The sequence below is a fragment of the Callorhinus ursinus genome, unplaced genomic scaffold (genome assembly GCF_003265705.2).
Source record: "Callorhinus ursinus isolate GAN/ISIS: 27379988/994484 unplaced genomic scaffold, GSC_fseal_2.0 scaffold30, whole genome shotgun sequence".
Lineage (NCBI taxonomy): Eukaryota > Metazoa > Chordata > Mammalia > Carnivora > Otariidae > Callorhinus > Callorhinus ursinus.
In genome coordinates, this window is record NW_027397092.1 from 16,925,523 (window position 1) to 16,946,581 (window position 21,059).

General features: G+C 38.0%; 1 protein-coding gene across 3 annotated transcripts in view; it reads right to left on the reverse strand.

Moving 5' to 3' along the window:
- AFF4 (ALF transcription elongation factor 4) overlaps positions 1-21,059 on the reverse strand; it is an 88,507-nt gene that overhangs the window by 55,309 nt on the left and 12,139 nt on the right. For 2 of the 3 annotated variants that reach the window (XM_073878666.1, XM_025860935.2), the window contains exons 2-4: positions 7,454-7,580; positions 4,020-4,814; positions 2,465-2,509 (exon numbers count right to left, since the gene is read on the reverse strand). In XM_073878666.1, the coding sequence (XP_073734767.1) occupies positions 2,465-2,509; positions 4,020-4,814; positions 7,454-7,576 (963 nt within the window). In that variant the 5' untranslated portion in view covers positions 7,577-7,580. Of the gene's footprint in view, positions 1-2,464; positions 2,510-4,019; positions 4,815-7,453; positions 7,581-8,057; positions 8,150-21,059 lie in introns of all 3 variants that reach the window. The other variant, XM_025860936.2, reaches the window with a different exon arrangement.

The window sequence follows — 21,059 nt, forward strand, 5'->3', positions numbered from 1 at the left end:
CTGCACCATTAATTGCTCTTTATCTTCTTACAATGCTTTATTTTTTTAATAGCATTTCACTTTCTGAAATAATATTAAAGAGTTGATTATTTCCAATATCCAGCAAGAATGTCAGCTCATTCTTTGACACTATCATTATCACCACTGTTATCCAAAGAGCTTGATATATGACAGGTGCTTCATTAGTAAGCCGTGAATTAATCTTGCTTGTTTTTACAATAAACAGTTATCATTTTTAGATTAAAATTTTCTTCTTTAAGTTTATGATGGAGTTCCTAGAGATAGTATGACTACAAATATCAAGAAAACATGAAGGCAATTTGGACCTGCAGTTCCTATGCACTGCATACAGGGAAAGGAAACAGAAACTCAAGACGCTCTAGGTGCTGGCATTTTACACCTCAAATACCGAAGTACTTTCAATAGAAAATCTATTTAACTCCATCATTAAATGACTGAGCACCTATTACACCCAAGGCCATGTGCCAAGCCCTATATATATAAAATGAAGAATAAATGGTCAGTATCATCAAAGAGATAATTAAATGTGAGAATATCTAAGACTCTACCAGGTATTACAATGCCATGCATCTTTGAGGATTCAATGAGAAAAGATAAATGCTCTGTTACACTTTTCATGTACATGGCAACTGAAAAATGCATGCTATATGAGATTCTTTTTTTTTGCTATATGAGATTCAAAAGAAAGAGTTATGTGATCTGATGGTCCGACACAGGGGAAAGAAGGATTACACTGGGATTCTAAGAAAAAACAGAATCTGTGTATGACTAAAGACAAAGGAGAAACATATTTCACAGAAGTTTACTTTAAAAAGGTAAAAGAAATAAAAAAGGTAAAAGAGCAAAAAGAAAGCGTACGGCTTAGTGAAACCAATTTGACAAAAGTGGTGAATCAATAGTGAGAGAGGTTAGAACCGGCCTGTGAAAGGTCTAGAACGTTGAACCTGGACACTATTCTTTCCATGGGGATTAGAGAGAGAGCCACTGAAATGTCTAAGACAGAAATTAACTTATGAAGACAATGGATTAAAGAGAGAATCTGGTAGCAATACAGAAGACAGATAGATGAGCAAAGCCAGGACTGTAGATTGCAATTCTTGAAGCTCAAGGTGGCAGAAATGGAAATAAAGGAGTGGCATTTCCAAGGAAAATTCAAACTGTACATGAAGTTTTGTGATTAAATAGAACATGAGAGAAAATTAGGATTTTACACTTAGAAGCACAGGAGAATGGTGGTACTACTAAGAGAAGGAAGTCTGATAAATCTGCCTTTAGATATGTTCAATCTAAAGAAGCAGGGAGAAATGCAAATGGACACATAGCTACGAAGCAAGAGACATAAACCACAATTCAGAGGAGGCCAAGGAGGAGAGAAAGACTGAAGAGTTAACAGGGGAAGCCATTAACAATGGAGGAAAATCAAGATGGAGCAGAAAAAAATGGAGAAGCTAGGAAAAAGACCCATGTTGAAAAGAGAAGACACCAAGGCTCCCAAAAGGCAGAGAACGAGAGATAAGAAAGGTAGATGGAAATAAAAACAGGGAAGCATAATAACAGTCAAGGAAGGAAGAAGGGGTTTCTAGAATGAAAAACTAAAAATTCTTGAGAACAGCAGAAAAGAGCAGAGAACTCAAATGAAGCCCCCAGTGAAGGGGAAGATGATGAGCTTAGAGAAACAGCTTCAGCAACATGACTGAGATGAATGAGAGACTGTGCTGGGCTGAAGAAAGGAAGGAGAGAATAAAGCGGAAGTAGCAATGCAAGTAGTCTCTCAGAAGAAGGATTCATGGTGAAATGCAGGTACAGAAACAAAAAAATTAGGAGCTTGTGCTGAAAGTACAAGTCAGACGTGATGGACAGTTTTTCTCTACTGAGCCAAAAGCAGTCACTGTCACTCATTAATCCACTAGACTGTCTCTTTTTCCAACTGACAACTTTTTCTTTTCCCAGAAGAGGAATGCACATTTTGGTCATGTGTCGATTTTAAAACATATTCCATCCAACACTCAAAGTGAGCTGTATTAGGAGGAGGTCTTTCATTGTAGGAACTGACCAGTAGGTACAAATGAACTACAAAGCAAGCTATCTTCAGTGAAACGGTTTGACTGGTAATTACTGATAAGCCTTAGAAAGTACTGTTGCATTTGGCTTCTTCCTCTTTTCAAGGCAAACTATTATGACGGGAATTTGTTTTACTTAAAAATGAAAAACAAACAAAACCAGTTCTTCAAGGGCAGGTAGTAAACAAACCAAATGACTCAGAAACTAAGTATGAAAATAGGCATAACAGAGTCAATTATTTTTTATAGACGTAATGAGGTTTCACATGTAAGCGATCTGCTGCCCCAGATCCTTTGTGAAATATCGGGGGGAAGAGGGCAAGAAGATAGCAGAGGATCATAAACAAAAAAGACAAAGTATTAAAACAACAACAGTAACTTACTTTAAGAATTTCATCCACACAGCTCACGTCACCAGAAGCAGATGCCTTAAGAGGAAAAGAAACACACATTAGATTTGGGGTCATTTATTATTAAATTTTTATTATTTGTTGCACAGATTCAACAACACTATGAGAAAACGAATTAAATTTAAAGACTTATTTATGATTCCACTATTCTAAATCACAACACTAACTAATCTTTCGACAAATTTCCCTAAATGCAAATTTTGCAAGCTCTAAAAAATTTTAATCACCAACTGTACAAGGATTTGAAGAACTCTGTATTTATCAAAAGTTTTGAAAAGTCTTATCTTTCTTATACTTAGATTAGAAATAAATTTTTAAATGTTATTTTGCAGGTGGAGCAACTTGTCAAAAATTTGAGTTTATTTATATACAAAATATACCATGATACTGAAATACATTATTTCACATAAACTAACAAACAGAATAAAATCAGCATTATTGAAAGAATGCTTGTCTGGAATATGATGGACATTTCACACAGTTTCCTTAAATCATGGCAAAGCTGTTTATTCTAAAGCACAGTCAGGAACTGGAGAGCTAGAGTTTGAACTCAAGTCTACCTCCAAGGATCAAGTTGTTTGAAGAAAGAACAAACAACCACTTCACTATTCTCTTCAGAGGAGTAATTAGATGACAACTGCCATGAACAGTGAGTTTCCTAAGGCCACAGGAAAAATGTCTAAATATTCTTAAAACACCATTTCACCTACCCGTGACCCCTTCCACAACCGTTTTAAGCTATGAACTATGATTTTCGTACTTCTACGAAAGTACGAAGACTACTTCTAAAATTTTTTCTTTTAAAAGATAAAACTTTAAACTATTTCACAGTGAATACTCAGTTTCTTTAGTTATTCTGATGCTTTGGTATGGAGTTATAAATACTGTAAATTTCAAACCACCACTATGAATCTAGAGCAGCTGTCTCAAACCCCTAAGTGTAAACAGAGAAAAAAACTCATGGCATCCAAACCATACAACATTACCATCTTGATGGACGCCCCCCCAAAATCCCAACATTCACTACAATGAACCACAGCCCACACTGCATTCATGGGTATCACAATGAGACTACAAATTATTTTTTTAAACAAAAGAACACAAGACGTATTCTTTCATAAAATCAAAAGGAGGAAATCTAAGGTATTGATTTCACAGATCCTGCTTTTATTCACATTTTCTCTACTGCCCAACAGGGGAAGCTAACAAGTCTATTGATCCACTCTGGAGTCAATCACGAGTCTTATTTTTAAACTTATATATACCCTATTATTAAAACTGAGACAAAATTTAAGTTCAATTATAATTTACTAGTAAACTGCTTCACAGAGTTATAATATTAAAAGCTCTAAAGGGCTCCTGGGTGGCTCAGTCGGTTAAGTGGCCAACTCTTGATTTTGGCTCAGGTCCAGATCTTGGGGTGGCAGGAGGTTCTCTCCCTCTCCTTCCCCCTGCTCCTCCCCCTGCTCTCTGTCTAAAATAAATGGATATATTAAAAAATAAAAAAGGTTCTAAATGTGCAACTTACATCCAACGGCTGGGAAGGTATTTTCAGCTTGGTGAGATGTGCTTTGCTACTGGGCTTCAGTTCAGTCATGCTGTTGCCATGGGATTGGCTGCTGTAGTGCTCAGAGGACAACTTTGGTTCCATGGACTCCTGTCCATCCATGGGCCGCACATAGGCAGTGGGTTTCTGTAACATTGAACTGGACTTTGACATCAAGGAAGGTGGGAAAGACTGATTTGAATGCTGCCCACTTGAAAAAGGTACACGGGAAGGAGAATCCCAGTTTGCATCAGGGTCCCGAGGCGATTTGGAACGCTGATGTTCCTTGCTATGGTGATCATTCCCATGAGACCTGGAATGACTGGAGCTTAATGAAGAAACAGCCTGGGGTTTTCCAGGACTGGCAGAGCGTGATTTGGAGTGTTCCGATCCATGCTGGCTTTTTTTCCGACTACTGCTTCCACTACTGCTGTATGAGTCACGGTCATGCCTCTGGCCACTACTGTTGGTGCCACCACTGCCACCTGCACTGGTCCGCTGGCTACTGTGTCCACTCTGCAAGCCTGAGGACCGTTTCTGAGACTGAGAAGTACTGGGTGCAGGTCCTACTGGAGTCCATTTGCTACTCTGATGAGAGGTCCCATGTCTCTGTTCAAAGAAATTTGGGTTAGATTTTTCATCTGCTGTCGGTGGTACTGTAGGCTTGGGAATTGCAACAAGCTTTGGTATAGATCTGTCTCCTATGAAATCCTTCATTTCATCGTAGTTTCCAAGCATACTCTGAATACGACTTGATAGCTTATCTTCTTTGCTAGTCTACAAAAAATTGTAAAATAAAACAATATAATTAGTATAACTGGAACTAAAAGATGCTTCTATAAATGGACTTTCCAAACTTCAAATGCAAAGGGGTTTTTCAAAGGGAGGCCTCGTATCTCATATCTTAAGGTTAACATCTCAAAAGCAAACTCCAAATATATAATTTTTATAGTGGAAAAAATGCATCGAAAGTGAAAAACATTCATGCAAAAACACAAATATTCTATAGGATATTGAGAGGTATGTACAAAAGATTCCAGGAGGGAAAAAAAATCCAAATTTCACCAATAAATATACTGAAACAGTAGCAGAAATCTTTTGAAGAGCAGGAAAAGTAATGGGCCTTTCTGTAGTTAAGTTCTAGGTGAGCAAATTAGCCAACACTCATTATCTTGGCAATGTAGAAAAATATTTTATTCCTGGAGTTCAATGTTATAAGTTAAAAGGAGAAACAAAAATTTAATGAAACATGTTATACCCAACTGACCTTTTAAAAAATTTTAATTCCTTCAGTTACTGTGACTAATTAAGTTAATAAAAGTCAACAACAAATTAAGAATGGAAAATCTACTGATAAAGTTTCAAATATTAATTCTATTAATTCTGATCAAGAAACACTCCAAGTTTTGAAGCCAATGGTATAGACTGTAAATTTTAAAAATCATTCTTGGACAATAAGAAAGTCCAAAATATCTACAAGCTTTAGTACTCTTTCACGTTCACAAACATGAAAGAGTGTAAGCTTACTGATTGCATTAAATAGGAACTCAAGACAGAACCACTATTTATTTTGAGGTTGGCATGAATTGATAAGACTTTAGAATTTTTGAAAATCAGTCTGACCCCTATTAAACAAGAAGGGAAATATATAGCAATTTGTAGCCAACAACAAGTACAGGAATCAAATCCAATTCATTACAATGTAATTACAAAATATGGGGCGCCTGGGTGGCTCAGTTGGTTGAGCGACTGCCTTCGGCTCAGGTCATGATCCTGGAGTCCCGGGATCGAGTCCCGGGATCAAGTCCCGCGTCGGGCTCCCTGCTCGGCAGGGAGTCTGCTTCTCCCTCTGACCCTCTTCCCTCTCGTGCTCTCTATCTCTCATTCTCTCTCTCCCAAATAAATAAATAAAATCTTAAAAAAAAAAAACAACAAAGAAGCGGCTCCGAGAAAATAAATAAATAAATAAATAAATAAATAAATAAATGGTAGTATGATTTGAAGATTCTGGACCAAACTCCTGGAGTTTTTTTGAAATGCCTTTAATCCCTAATCCCAAACCTCAGGTTTCATGTTATCATGTTATACTCATATAAATGATATCAGTGTAATTGCCTTTAAATGAAAATCCTTAAGAACTTGTAAAAAATGGCTTTTAGAGGGGCTCCTGGGTAGCTTAGTCGGTTAAGGGTCTGCCTTCAGCTCAGGTCCTGACCCTGGGTCCCGGGATCGAGCCCCGCGTTGGGCTCCCTGCTTGGTGCGGAGTCTGCTTCTCCCTCTCCACCCAGCTTGTGCTGTCTCTTTCTCTCTCTCAATAAATAAATAAAATCTTAAAAAAAAAAATGGCTTTTATAGATCTCATAGCTTCTACAAACACCAAATATTACCAGGGTAAACCTAGAATATGTTGTTATATTTATATTTCATCAGAAAAATGTCTAACACACTCAGTCTCACACCATAAACCAACAATGGCCATTACTGCTGCAATGCCATTATACACAGTACAAGCCTTTAAAATGTAAAGGTAGATCAAATGAGCCAAAGCCAAATCAAACATTAGAGACATTTGTGGCCACTATAGCCACATTAGTCATCAGAAGTGATATCATTCAGTGTTTTATGTAATCCGAAATCAAGTTTAATGATAGTTACAAAAATAGTTAATTGGTTCACTTTACTGAACATCTCTGACAAGAAGCTTTTAATCTAAATTGGATATTGTTCATTAAGCCCATAAAAAAGAAAGTCAGATAATTTAGTATAAAACAGAAAAAGGAACTGGACTGATACTGAAGACACATTTATTCAAATACAGTAGTAGTCACTGATATTTAGTAAACTAAGTAAGCAAATGGCAAGAAACAAGGGAAAAACAAAAGAATCTCTGAAAAAGTTGTCTTTGACATTATATTATACCCAAAAGAATGTAAGAAACAGTAGACGATCCATACCCATTTACAAAATTTTAATTTAATTCAGAAAGCTGAAATACCTGCCCAGGGTTAGCGGTAGAGCCTGGGATGTAGATATCAGTGTTTGAGCTAATCCAGACCACATTTTCAAGAATGTGGTATGAGATAGCAACAGGGGGAAGGGAGGAGGTTTAGGTTTGAGGATGACTTTGGGATGCTAATAATACTGTTTCTTGGTCTGGGTACTGATTATATAAAGTTGTTCATGTTGTGAGAATTCTTTCAGCTAAAACACTTGTTTTGTGTACCTTTCTGTATGTATGTTATACTCCAATGACAAGTTTACCCCAAAAATGTACATTCTTATTTAGAGGAAAGGAAAAATGTTAAATGGCATATATGATAGTAACTCTTTTCTACTATCAAAATTCAAGTTTATACACTTGAAAAGCAAAAATGTCACACTGCTGGGGGAAAAAAACCATTCACAGGACTACTCACAACTTTGTATGGCTCGGCAAAGAGAGGAGAGCTAGGTGGGAAGGCGTCTTCACCCTGCTGAATTTCCTGATTCCGCCTTTCCCGTTCTTTCATACGCAGCACATTTCGGTCTTCACGGTTCATGTTGCTAAGAAGAGAAACACAATCTTTGTATCACAAAAAGGAAAATTAAAATTAAAATGCTCTGTACTCATTTTGTGAGTTTAATGCTTCATTCGGAGATTCCCTTTCGACTTCCAAGTAGTAGCAGGCATTAGTGCTGAAGCTGGGTACTGGTAATGGTTTTACCAACTAATACCAATAGTGTCTTGCACAACTATTGAGATAGTAAACACTAGCCCAGAGTACTAGGATCCACCCCACTGAAACACTTAACCTTATCAATTTTTAAGTATTCAGCTAGCTAAAAGTCAGTTAAAACTTAAACATTCACATAGATGGAAGGTAGTACTTCAACCCAAATCCTTAAGATTCCTACAAGCCTTTCACAGCTTCCTCTTCAGAAATCTAACTATTCTTTGCCATTATTGGCACACAAACCCACTCCCGCCTACCACTCCCTCCCCCCCCCGGGGTCCAGCGCTTTTCTCTACTTTGCATCTACCTTATCTTGATTTCTTTTTGTCCCAAACACAGCTTCCTTGGTGTCCATCCTTATGGCAGTTTGACCTCAGCTTTGCTGTTGCTCTAGATTCCCTAAAAAACGACATTTCTGCTCTAAATACAGTAATATTTCAATCAATACCTCAATAAATGGCAAAACTGAGGCTTTCAGTAATAGAATCTAAAATTAACTTGGGTTAGTAATAGTAGTTGAAACTGTACTGAAAAAGAAAGTCTTTTGGAATGGAGGAGAAAATGAGGGTGTCATTTCTATAAACATTACAGCATGTTGTATTTTCACTAAGAACAAACTAAAGAAGATAGTTTGTTTATAGCGGCAGGGACTTATGGTTAAATAGATAATAATGAAAAAGGCTGTCGAACCCTGGGATAAGGGATTACCAGGGACTCTGCAACATTCTTCCCTGGAATTAGAGTAAACCATCTATCTTGGTTTTGTCTGGGGGAAGGGGGGCGGACAGGGGCGCAGGGAGTCCTGCTGGAGACTGAAGGAGAAAACCAGGTTATACTCGTAGAGCATTTCTAGCTTTATGATTCATAAATCAAATCTAGTCGGAAAATTAAAGTATATCAAGATTGGAAAGAAATTGTAACTGTAAAATCACAATGGACAGCAGGGACGCTTGGTTGGCTCAGTCAGGTAGGAGCCTGGCTTCCGCTCAGGTCCTGATCTCAGGGTCCTGGGACTGAGGCCCGTGTAAGGCTCCCTGCTCAGCGGGGAGTCTGCTTCTCCCTCTCCTTCTGCGCCTCCTCACTCCCCACCCAACCCCGTTCGTGCACTCTCTCTTTCTTAAATAAATAAAATTTTAAAAAAAAGAATGGACAGCAAAACCAATATCCTCTTGAGGATTTTTAGGTGGTTAGAACAGTGCTAGTAAACATTCAAAAGTAAAAATTTACTATCAAAGCAATTTAATATTTAAAAAATATTTTAAGTGTTCCAAATGAGTATTCAGCTTTTTCTATTTGTATAATATTCTAATAAACTTAGACAAGAATATAAGCTATTTTGAGGTATTGAAATAGTATGTGCTTTCTTTGGTCTCCCTGGTACTTAGCACCATACAGAAGCACAAAAAGTATTTGATTCTTACGGGGTGCCTGGGTGGCTCAGTCGGTTGAGCATCCAAGCTCAGGTACGTGAAACCGACCCTACTTGTGCTTGGGACTCTCTCTGCTCCTCCCTCCCATTCCCATCCCCACTTGCTTGCTCTCTCTCTAAAATAAATAAATCTTAAAAAAAAGTTTTTGATTCCTTCTTTAATAAATACTAGAAAATATCTATACTTTGGTATTCAGAGAGTGAAACCAAAGAAAATATATTATCCTCCAGTACACTTGAACCAACTAGTAAGTGTGTATCACTAACAATCAGGTTTCAGATAGACCACTGCAACTATGGTGCATATGAAGTTATTTGTATCCTAAGAGTCTAAGGGGCATATTAAATACTAATTTCTTTGCATTTCCTAAATTCAAGTCCTTAAAAAAAATGTCTTCCTTAAACTATGATTTAATTAAAGTGCTAAAGTAATGCAAGAAACACGTGTACGGGGTGCCTGGGTAGCTCAGTCGCTAAGCGTCTGCCTTTGGGTCAGGTCATGATCCCAGGGTCCTGGGATGGAGCCCTGCATCTGTCTGGCTCCCTTCTCAGTGGGAAGCCTGCTTCTCCCTCTCCCACCCCCCTTGATTGTGTTCCCTCTCTCACTGTGCCTTTCTCTGTCAAATAAATCAAATCTTTACAGAAAAAAAAGAAACACTTGTATATTTATTGTAGAAATAGATTTGATTCCCACAATAAAATTCTTCCTATAATCCAATAAAAAAGTGTTCTCTTTTCTTAAACAATGAAAGTCATCTGACTGAATATTCCTTTTAACAAGACTGCCAAGAAGCAGAACAAAATTAAATGATTGCTTATAAGAACCAATATCCCAGTTGTAGCTCTTATTCTAACTTTTTTCTGATCTGCCTTCTTTTCACATCTGATTTATCAGATCCACATTTTTCTCCCATGTCTTTAAACATTAGTATCTGCCTAAGATAAAGTTTCCCACAAAGCAATAATTTCAGTAATCAATGTGAGTTCCCCTAAAATTAACATGAAATTTAAAGGAGTCAGTTTGAGGTATATCTTTGTTGTATAGGCAAACCTATTTCATAGCATTTCCCTCAGGACATCTGCAACTACTATACTGAAGAAGAATCTAGTTAAAATTAGCTAATTGCTACAACAAAACAAAATCTGTGGGACAACCAGAAAAATAATTTTTAAAAGAATATTTGCAAGTAGAAAGGAGAGTTCTCTACTTAAGGTGAATTGTTTTAAGTGCCCATCAAGTACTTATGTTAAGTTGATACACTTACTGCAAACAACATTCTATGGTGTAGCATAATGGTGTAGCAATTTCATTGCTACAAAATGGAGCAAATGAGTAAATATACTGAGATTTTTGAGGATCCAAGCATGTTACTATGAGAGATGAGGGATACAAATATACAAAGGAATAGGGAGAAAAATAACTTTTGGGGATTAGGCGCTAGAAATAGTACTATGAACACATGCTTGTATTTTAAAGATCTCTATCAATCTACCGACAGAGAGAAACAGTCAGTCTCCATTTCTGCACACTGAAAGAGTCTAGGAGCAGGAACATACCAGAAGAAAGAATCACCCTCAGCACCCAAATTCTGATTTTTTTTTTAAAGATTTTATTTATTTATTTGACAGAGACGCAGCGAGAGAGGGAACACAAGCAGGGGGAGTGGGAGAGGGAAAAGCAGGCTTCCCACTGAGCTGGGAGCCCGATGCAGGACCTGATCCCAGGAATCGAGGATCATGACATGAGCGGAAGGCAGATGCTTAATGACTGAGCCACCCAGGCGCCCCCCAAATTCTGATTTCTAATATCATTTCCTTCTAAAGTGGAATAGGACTTCTTGGAAAAAACAGTTCATTCCAAGGCTGCAGCAGAGGAAGTCCAAAGAGATCTTAAAACATCTTGTTTCAACAGCAAGAAAATGCACAAAAACAGATGGAGACATCAAAAGGGCACGGGAACCAGCCTGAAGGTGCTCTCACCAGTCAGATTTAGATTTAGAAACATGAGCATCAAAATAAAGACAAGAATGGAATATAACCAAATGAGCAAAAAAAGAATCCCTGGGGGGCGTGTGGCTAGCTCAGTCAGTAGAGCGTGCTACTCTTGATCTTGGGGTCATGAGTTTTCAAGCAACATGTTGGACGTGGAGCCTAGTTAAAAAACAAAAAACAGGGGCACCTGGGTGGTTCAGTCGGTTAAGCAGCTGCCTTCGGGTCAGGTCAAGATCCTAGCATCCTGGGATTGAGCCCAGCATGGCGCTCCCTGCTCAGCAGGGAGTCTGCTTCTCCCTCCCCCTGCTCTCGTGCTCTGGCTTGTGCACACACACTCTCTCACGCACTCTCTCACACTCTCTCCTTCTCAAATAAATAAAATCTTAAAAAACAAACAAAAACCCCCCCAAAAAACACAAATCCCTAAGTCCAGAGTGAAAATAGCAAAAAACTAAAATGAAGAGAAATAAAGCAGGGAGTAAATGCCCTTCTTTAGAGAAGAATGTCAACTAATAAATGCAGAAGAAATAAAAGAATTAGAAAATCACTTTTTTTGTGACCATTAATAATTGAGGCCAGAATCATCAATGGAAAAAAAATCATCAATAAATGCCAAAACCACTGGGCAAAAAGTTGGGGGGGAATGGAATCTTCAGCATCATCCCACAGACTATTAGAAAAAAATCCTTAAAATAGAGAAGTACACTAAACAATACCCTCAATCAAGCTATCAGACTTAACATTATCAATAATGGTATAAAATGACATCATGTGTCTTCTGATGCGATGCACTAAAGATACGTCACCACCTAGGCATTCTTTCTGCTAAAAATTTAACCTGAATCTAATCAGGAATAAGCAGACAAAGCTTAAGTCTGCAAAACTGGCCTGGACTCTTCAAAAATGCCTGTATCATGAAAACAAACAAAAAAAGAGGCTAGGGATTTCTTCTATATTCCTATATATTCAAGGAGAGACAACAACTAAAGGCAATGCATGATACACACACTGTATCTAGGGAGGAAAAACTGGTTGTGAAGGGCATTATAGGGAAACTTTGGGACACCTGAATATGAACGGTATTTCAGATAATCATATCAATGTTTAGTTTTTGAACTATGATAATTGTATCTGGTTATATAAGAGAATGTTCTGGGTTCTCAAGATGTACAAAACATACATGGGTGAAATGTCATCATCAGATCTGCAACTCTCAAATGGTTCAGCATCCACCTCAATATAGATCTAGTATGTGTAGACAGTGAGTGATAAAAAGAGAGAGAGAGGAAGTGTGTGTGTGTGCTTGCATGCAGGGGGGGGGGGGGGGCAGGAAGGAGGAAGAGAACTAACAGACAAGAATAATGGAGCAGCACCAACAATTACAATAAAAATATTGACAAGTGGTATAACCAGGTGAAGGGAATATAGACATACACTATATTATCAGTTTGAAATTTTTTCAAATAAAAGATGGAAAGGGTGATAAAGTTTATATAGTAGAGCACTATGGGTACTTTCTAGCGTTTTTCAGCCTTGGGATTTACTATCAAACTGTCTCTTCTCAGGGCCTAAAGTATTTCTCTCATGTCTAACATGTGCCCCTTCCTATCTCCATGTTCAAACTGATCATCCAATCCTCAACTCCTCCTCTACATCACTGTTTATTACACTTGAGAAAGTGTAATACTGTTCTTGGCTAGCAAGGGACACCATCAATATGCCAAGCCAAGCTTCAGTTTCCCTAAAGTAAAGAGGCTTGCCAAATTTATCTAAGGCAAGATTTAATATTTATTAAGTCTATTTATTAACTTAATAAATGTGCAATAAGCATCTATCATATACTTAGCACTGGAGAGAGAACAAGAAGAATTTGTCATAGTAGATACTAATATTTACTATAAAACCATCATCATTATCAAAATAGCATGATAGTGCACAGAAATCAACAAAATGATCTGCAAAATGAAGCCAGAAAAAAACTCAAAGATACACGGGATTTTAACAGTTAACAAATCAAATTCAATGAGAAAAGAATGTCTTATTTAAAATGTTCTAGGGTGGGTGCCTGGCTGACTCAGTTGGTTAAGTGTCTGCCTTTGGCTCAGGTCATGATCCCAGGGTCCTGGGATGGAGTTCTGCACCAGGCTCCCTGTTCAGTGGGGAGTCTGCTTCTCCCTCTCCCACTCCCCCCTGCTTGTGATCTCTCTCTCTCTCAAATAAATAAATAAAATCTTAAAAAGAAATGTTCTAGGGGTGCCTGGCTGGCTCAGTCGGTGGAGCACGCAACTCTCGATCTCAGGGTTGTGAGCTGGAGCCCCACAGTGGATACAGAGATTACTTAAAAAAATAAATAAAAATAATCTGAAAATAAATAAAATGTTCTATTTAATAACAACAGTAAGAGCCAAGTATTTTTCTAAAATGACATAGTCATTGGGGCACCTGGGTGGCTCAGTCGGTTAAGTGTCTGCCTTCGGCTCAGGTCATGATCCTGGAGTCCCAGGATCGAGTCCCACATTGGGATCCATGCCCAGCAAGGAGTCTGCTTCTCCCTCCGCCCCTCACCCTGCTTGTGTGCTCACACGCTCTCTCTCAAATAAATAAAATCTATAAAATGACATAGTCATTAAAATGGCAAAGTGATATTTCAAACTCAGGGGAAAAAAAAAGGGAGGCACCTGGGTGGCTCAGCCGTTAGGCGTCTGCCTTCAGCTCAGGTCATGATCCCAGGGTCCTGAGATTGAGCCCTGCATCGGGCTCCCTGCTTGGCGAGAAGCCTGCTTCTCCCTTTCCCACTCCCCCTGCTTGTGTTCCCTCTCTCTCTCTGTCAAATAAATAAATAAATAAATAAAATCTTAAAAAAAAAAAGAGAAAAATATAAAAACCCTTCAACTCAGCAGCCTCATAAGCTTATGGCTTATACTGCCATTACCTACAAAGATGTTTACTGAAGCACTGTTAGTGGTAAAACAACTGAAAATAATTAGAAGAGAAAAACAGTTAACAGTTAAACAAACCATAGTATATTAAAACAAATAAGGTATATCTTTGCCAATGAAGTTGGAGGAATTTCCGTAACTGCTGTTATATGAGAATAAGTAGATGCAACACAACATATATAATATGACTGAGATCACTTCATTATTTCTTTAGGGTAAATTCAGAAATAGAATTGTTAGGTGCTGAGCATACAGATAAAAATTAGATACAACTAACTCAACTAACATCAGAATGTGACAACTAACACTCTCACAAGCAAAACACCAGAAAACTGAAATGTGAATACGCAGTTTTCATACACAATAGGACGTCTCCCTATTTAGCTGTATCTTCTTTCTTGGCCCTCAGTAAATGTTTTGGCTGTTCCTATAAATGTGATTAAGGAGTATTCTTCCACCTATGCATTTTTCAAAAGAGATAAATATTAATGGTTTTGTTTTTCCAACTATAAAAGTAATACTCTTTCTCAAAAACTCAAATATGGTTAATATAAAGTAGAAATTAAAAGTCACCAATTTCACTCCCTTGAAATAAACAATACTGTGAGGAGTCACATATAGTCATATACATGCAAAAATTATTACACATATAACAATGAACTTAATTCCACATTAAGACATATGAATTTTCATTCTTTTAGTGACTGTATAGTATTCATTTAACCAGAAAGCACCTCGTAGATAATTGGGTTATGTCCAGAATTTAGTATTACAAACATTACAGAACGTTTGTATGTGAAACTATTTTAGTTTCAGATTAATTTCTAGATGTGGAATTGCGGAGTCAAAGGGTACATGCTATACCCTTTTAATGTACATCACTAGATTGCTTTCCAAAAAGACTGTATCAATGGACAACCCCACCAACAAAATACAAGACTGTGCACTTCAATCATGACATTTTCAATCCTAGGCATTTGGAGTCTTTTTAAATTGCACCACCAATCCAAGAGGGCAAAAACCCAAGTTCATTTACTCAACAAATATATGAGCCTATCTACTATTGCTAGGCACTGTGCTAGGAGTTAGGGATAAAATGGAGAATCACACATAGATAGTCCCTCACAGTCAACTGCATTCTACTGAATTTCCTGATAGTTAGATTGCACCTATTTTGTGTGTTACTTAGCCATTTATATAGTTCTTCTTCTGTGAACTGCATATTCATACCTTTTGGCTACTTTTAAAAAATTAAAATTAAAAAAATAACAACTGTTGGTAAGAATGTTGATAAATCAGAACCCTGTGCATTGCTGGTGGGAATGTAAAATGGTGCAGCTGCAGTGGAAAAGAGTTTGGTGGTTACTCAAAAAGTATACCATAGAATTTCATGTGATCCAGCAATTACACTCCTAAGTCTATACCCAAAATAACTGAAAGCAGGAACTCAAATATTTGTATACCCATGTTCACAGCAGCACTATCCACAACAATCACTAGGTAGAAGTAACTCTAGCGCCCATCAAAAGATGAATGGATAAACAAAATGTGGCATATACATACAATGGAACATTATTCAGCCTTTAAAAAGGACATTCTGACATGCTACAACACGGATGAACTTTCGAGGTATTACACAAAGTGAAATGAGCCAGTCAGAAAAAGACAAATACTATAGGATCCCACTTACATGAGGTTCAAAGAAAAGGCAAATTCAGAGAGAAAGTAAAACTGTGGTTGCCAGGAGCTGGGGATAAGGAGGAATGGAGAATTAAGTTTAATGGGCTTAGAGTTTCTGTTTGGGATGATGAAAAAAATTCTGTAAACAGACAATGTTGATGGTTGCACAACACTGTGAATATACTTAATGCCACTGAGTTGTACACTTAAAATGATTAAAATGATAAGTTTTGTGTTATATATCTTTTACAATAAAAGTTAGAGTAAGCACACAGTAAAATTTTAATGTGCATTCCCAATGAACCAGAAATGTATCTTCTGTAATCTTTTAATAAACACATGTATTAGTTTATAGCATTTTAAATTTAATTTTTTTTAAGTAGGCTCCACGCTCACGACCCTGAGATTAAGACCTGAGCTGAGTCGGACACTTAACCAACTAAGCCACCCAGGCACCCTTTAAATTTTTTTATTTTAAAAAGTTTAAAAAGTAAAATGTGACCTTTAACTTGCTTCTTACAAGTGGTGTTCAGAACCTATTACAACGGTTTTTTTCAATTATTGTCTTAGAACAACTATACTGCTGATAAACAGAGCCATTCCACTACCAGATTATCAAATGATTTAAACTCCAAAAGTCTAAATGAGACTTCAGCTAAGATCACAATGAATCTGAAGAGGTTAATTCCTAAAAGGCGGGGAAACAAAGATTGTACACCTGGAGATCAAAGCCACTAGCAACAAAACATCAGGTCCCAAAACTATTTTGCAGAGAAAGACCTCTGCCCCAAAATCAGTCATGAGACTTCCACAGCCTTTGGGTTTAAAAATACTGTCATGAAACACATGGAAGCAAAGATAATTCCATACTACTTTGTGCTTTCTTCATTGTATCTTTATATATTATCTGAACTTATCATCATTTTTCATAACTCACTCTCAACCAGGCCCTCAAAGCTTCCCAAAATTTCACCATCTTTTGCAGATGGATGCCCTTTCCTATTCCTCACAAATATCTTCATGGAATCCTAGGACCCTCTCTCCTAACCTGCATTCCACAAATGACCTTGTCTTACTGGACAAAGATTAAAAATAGAATATTAAAGATGAGAGAGAGGGGCGCCTGGGTGGCACAGTTGGTTAAGTGTCAGACTCTTGATACAGGCTCAGGTCATGATCTCAGGTGTTTGTATGGGTTTGTGGGATGGAGCCCAGCATCAGGTTCCACACTGAGGGTGGAGCCTGCTTGAGATTCTCTCTCTCCCTCTCCATCTGCCCCTCCCCCCTCCCCCCTCCCTCTCTCTCAAAAAAAAAAAAAAGATTAAGAGAGAAATCTTATCAATCAACCATCAACTTTCGAACTACCAGTATCTCATCCATTCTCTTCTTTCCTCTGGTTAAAAAACAGAACTTATCTCTCTCCTGTGAAAGAACAAGTATGCCCATTTTGCTATCTTCTAGACCTTTAACAGTTACTGACTTCTCCCTAGCAACTTCAACTTCTCCTGCTCTCATGAATCCTTTCCAGTAGCATTCAAACATATTCTCCTTTAAAAAAAAAAAAAAAAAAGCATATTCTTCTTTAAAAAAATAAAAAGACTTCCCAACCCTGTATCTCTCCTCCAGATATCACTCTATCTCTTCTCTGTTCTTGTTCATGGCCAAACTTCTCAAAAGGACTCTTGGTGATTCTCTACTTCCCTGCTCAGTGGGGAGTCGGCTTCTCACTCTGCCCCCTCCCCCATTCATGCTCTTTCTTTCTCAATTAAATAAATAATTTTTTTAAAAAATCCGATTTAATTCAAGTGGAAGTCAAATGTTCACCCTCTTGGCGGGCTGATGAGGTTACTGCAGCACAAACACTGGAATTCCTCTGGATACCTCCAGAGCTCACTAAACTTGGACCGCAACACAGCATCAAAGGCAGGAAGTAAACACCAACAGGCTCCCTCCTTAATATACTCTTGGCTTCTGTAACTCCAGCCCTCCCAGTTATCCCATCACCTCTGTCTCCTCCCATTCTGCCTACCAAACTTCTTAGAAATTGGTACTTCTCTGTGCTCAGCCATGGGTCTTACTCTGATTCAGTCTACATTCTTTCCCTACAATCTCATGGCTTAAAATACTATGTATGGGGCACCTGGGTGGCTCCGTCGTTGAGCGTCTGCCTTCGGCTCAGGTCATGATCCCGGGGTCCTGGGATCGAGCCCCGCATCGGGCTCCCTGCTCCGCGGGAAGCCTGCTTCTCCCTCTCCCACCCCTCCTGCTTGTGTTCCCTCTCTCGCTGTGTCTCTCTCTATCAAATAAATAAAATCTTTAAAAAAAATACTATCTATATTCCTACAATAAAAATACCCAAATACGCACTATTATCACACTTTCTCTTTTGAGATAAAGAAACTGTTTGCTCATGTTCTTTGACTATATATACTAATATATATAAAGCATATATAAAAGATTTTATTTATTTATTTGAGAGAGAGAGAGCATGAGAGGGGGAGAGTCAGAGGGAGAAGCAGACTCCCCCCTGAGTAGGAAGATGCGGCACGATCCCAGACTCCAGGATCATGACCTGAGCTTAAGGCAGTTGCTTAAGCAACTGAGCCACCCAGGTGTTTTTTTTTTTTTTTTTTAAGATTTTACTTATTTGTCAGAGAGAGAGAGAGAGCATGCACAAGCAGGAGGAAAGGCAGGCAGAGGGAGAAGCAGGTTCCCCACCGAGAAAGGAGCCCTTTGTAGGAACTCGATCCCAGGACCCTGGGATCATGACCTGAGCAGAAGACAGATACCTATTAACCAACTGAGCCACCCAGGCATCCCCTCCCTAAATATATTTTGAATTTATCTGTTTACTACTTTCTCCACAGCCGCTGTTCAAAACAAGTCATCACTTTACAGCTTGAACAAAGGCTACAGCCTTCTAATTGGATTCTTGGTTCCCCTGTTCTCTCGCTAATTCGTACTTCATACAGCAGCCAAAGTGATCTTTTTTTAAAACACAAACCAGATTGGGTCACCCAACCCCTGCTTAAAAAATTTTTAACAAGCTTTCCATTTACGTTAGGATAAACTTTAAGTCCTTGATATGGCCTACAAAGCAATGATCTGACTTCCTACTTGATGTGACTCCCACCTATCTCATCAGATTTATTTTATATCTTACTACCCTCCCTTCCCAGTTCCCACCAAGGGTTGGTCGGTGTTTATTTATTTATTTATTTGACCTTGTAGTGCTCTTTTCAGCTTCAGGAAATTCGTGTAGACAACTCCCCTTTCCTTCAGAGTACTTTATCACAATTAACTATACACTTCTTTTGATGGTCATTAATATTTCCTCTCCCACTAGATGATAATCAGGGAATGTGTATTGTGTGCAGCAGTGCAAACCTAGACCATAACCTAGCGGACAATGACTCGAGTAAGTAAACTAACGAACTTCATGGCCTGGTTAGGAAGGAACAGTTATCTCACTTACTACAAAATAATACCTGAAGATCATGATAGTCTTTACCTGATACCACAAAATACCAATATTTCAAAATTGGAATAACTAATACTCATAATTACACTAAAATCAGACACCATCTGCAACAAATTTTAATTCCGCAGACACTTAACATTTGCATTATTTTAGATCAACCAGAATTGAAACACATTTTTTTACTCTTCTGTCAAGCTATACAACCTGATTCTGTAACTATAACTCAATTTACTTCCTCTCGAAGCTTTTGCTGATACAGCAAAACTTTATTTCCTCACCTTAGGGGCCAAACAGTACCACGATCAATGTATGTTATGTTATTAAGCAGACATTCAATTGTTCAGTAACTAATCTGAAACAGTATTTTCCAAACTGATTAATGATAAACCTATTCTTTTTAAAACACTGGACAGTGGTCAGGGGCACCTCTCTGCTCAGTTGGTAGAGACTGTGACTCAATCTCAGGGTTGTGGGTTTAAGACCCATGTTGGGTATGGTGCCTACTTAAAATAAAATAAAATAAAAATATTATACAACTTTAAACCTCAATTCAAGAAAAGAAATGTTTAGGGCGCCTGGGTGGCTCAGCTGGTTAAGCAACTGCCTTCGGCTCGGGTCATGATCCTGGAGTCCCGGGATCGAGTCCCACATCGGGCTCCCTGCTCGGCGGGGAGTCTGCTTCTCCCTCTGACCCTCCCCCCTCTCATGCTCTCTCTCTCTACCATTCTCTCTCTCAAATAAATAAATAAAATATTTTAAAAAAAGAAATGTTTATTACATACACAAATAAGCTCACACTTAAGGGTAAGCACAGGAATATTCATATTACTTGTAAGCAGCTGCCTCCCCTTGGACGTTTCTCTCCGTAACACTACTAAATGCTCCTTCTCCTAGTAGCTCTGCACAGTTCCACACACCATGTAGCTATTTTAGAGTCAAAACCAAATCAAATATACTTCTTGTGCTTTTACTAATATTTGAGATACATGTAAATGAAATTTAACTAGTTTAAACTTAGCTCAAAAATTGTTACTACCAAAGCATATGGACAAATAAATTGAGAAGTCTATTTTCATCTTGGAAGATGAATAAATGGGTGGAGAGAATAGTTAAAATTGAGAGCTTACAGTTCCTTTTATAAATAAGAAAACAACCTTTTGACTCAGTTTCTTACTTTAAAAGCATGCAAATATCTAAAACCCACAAAGGTCTCTTATTGGAAACTTCTGTAATGTATGCATTGATAATTACTTTTATATCTTCATAAAACAGACCTACTTAAGACATTCTTCTGCTTAAAAGTCATCAGCAACTCCAAGCTCTATGAAAAATCTAAGTCCAAAGTTCTCATCCCAGGATTTAAAACTGCCCACAGTTCAATTCTCAGCCATTTCTATAAAACCTTCAGGGTTTATCTGAGCCTGAAAATAACCTACACATGTTCAGATCCAGATCTTTACTCAAACTAGTCCTTCTAATTAGAATGTCCTTCCTTCTCCCCATTTCTAAATACATACATTTCAAAGTTTACCACATATCCCACTTCCTTCAAGAAGCCCTCCAAGGTTCCTGTCACTAAAATTACTTACTTCCCAAAGCATTTCTTTGTATCTCATTTGGCACTTAACACTTGCCTTACATTAGGATTATTTGTTGCTATTCTATCTGCCCTCCCTAGTCATCTCCTTATCATAAGCCTCTAGAGAGTAAGAACTATAGGTATCATTGAACTTACCCTCTTTCTCCTCCAGGGCTTTACAGAGTGGCAGGCATACAAGAGATACTCAA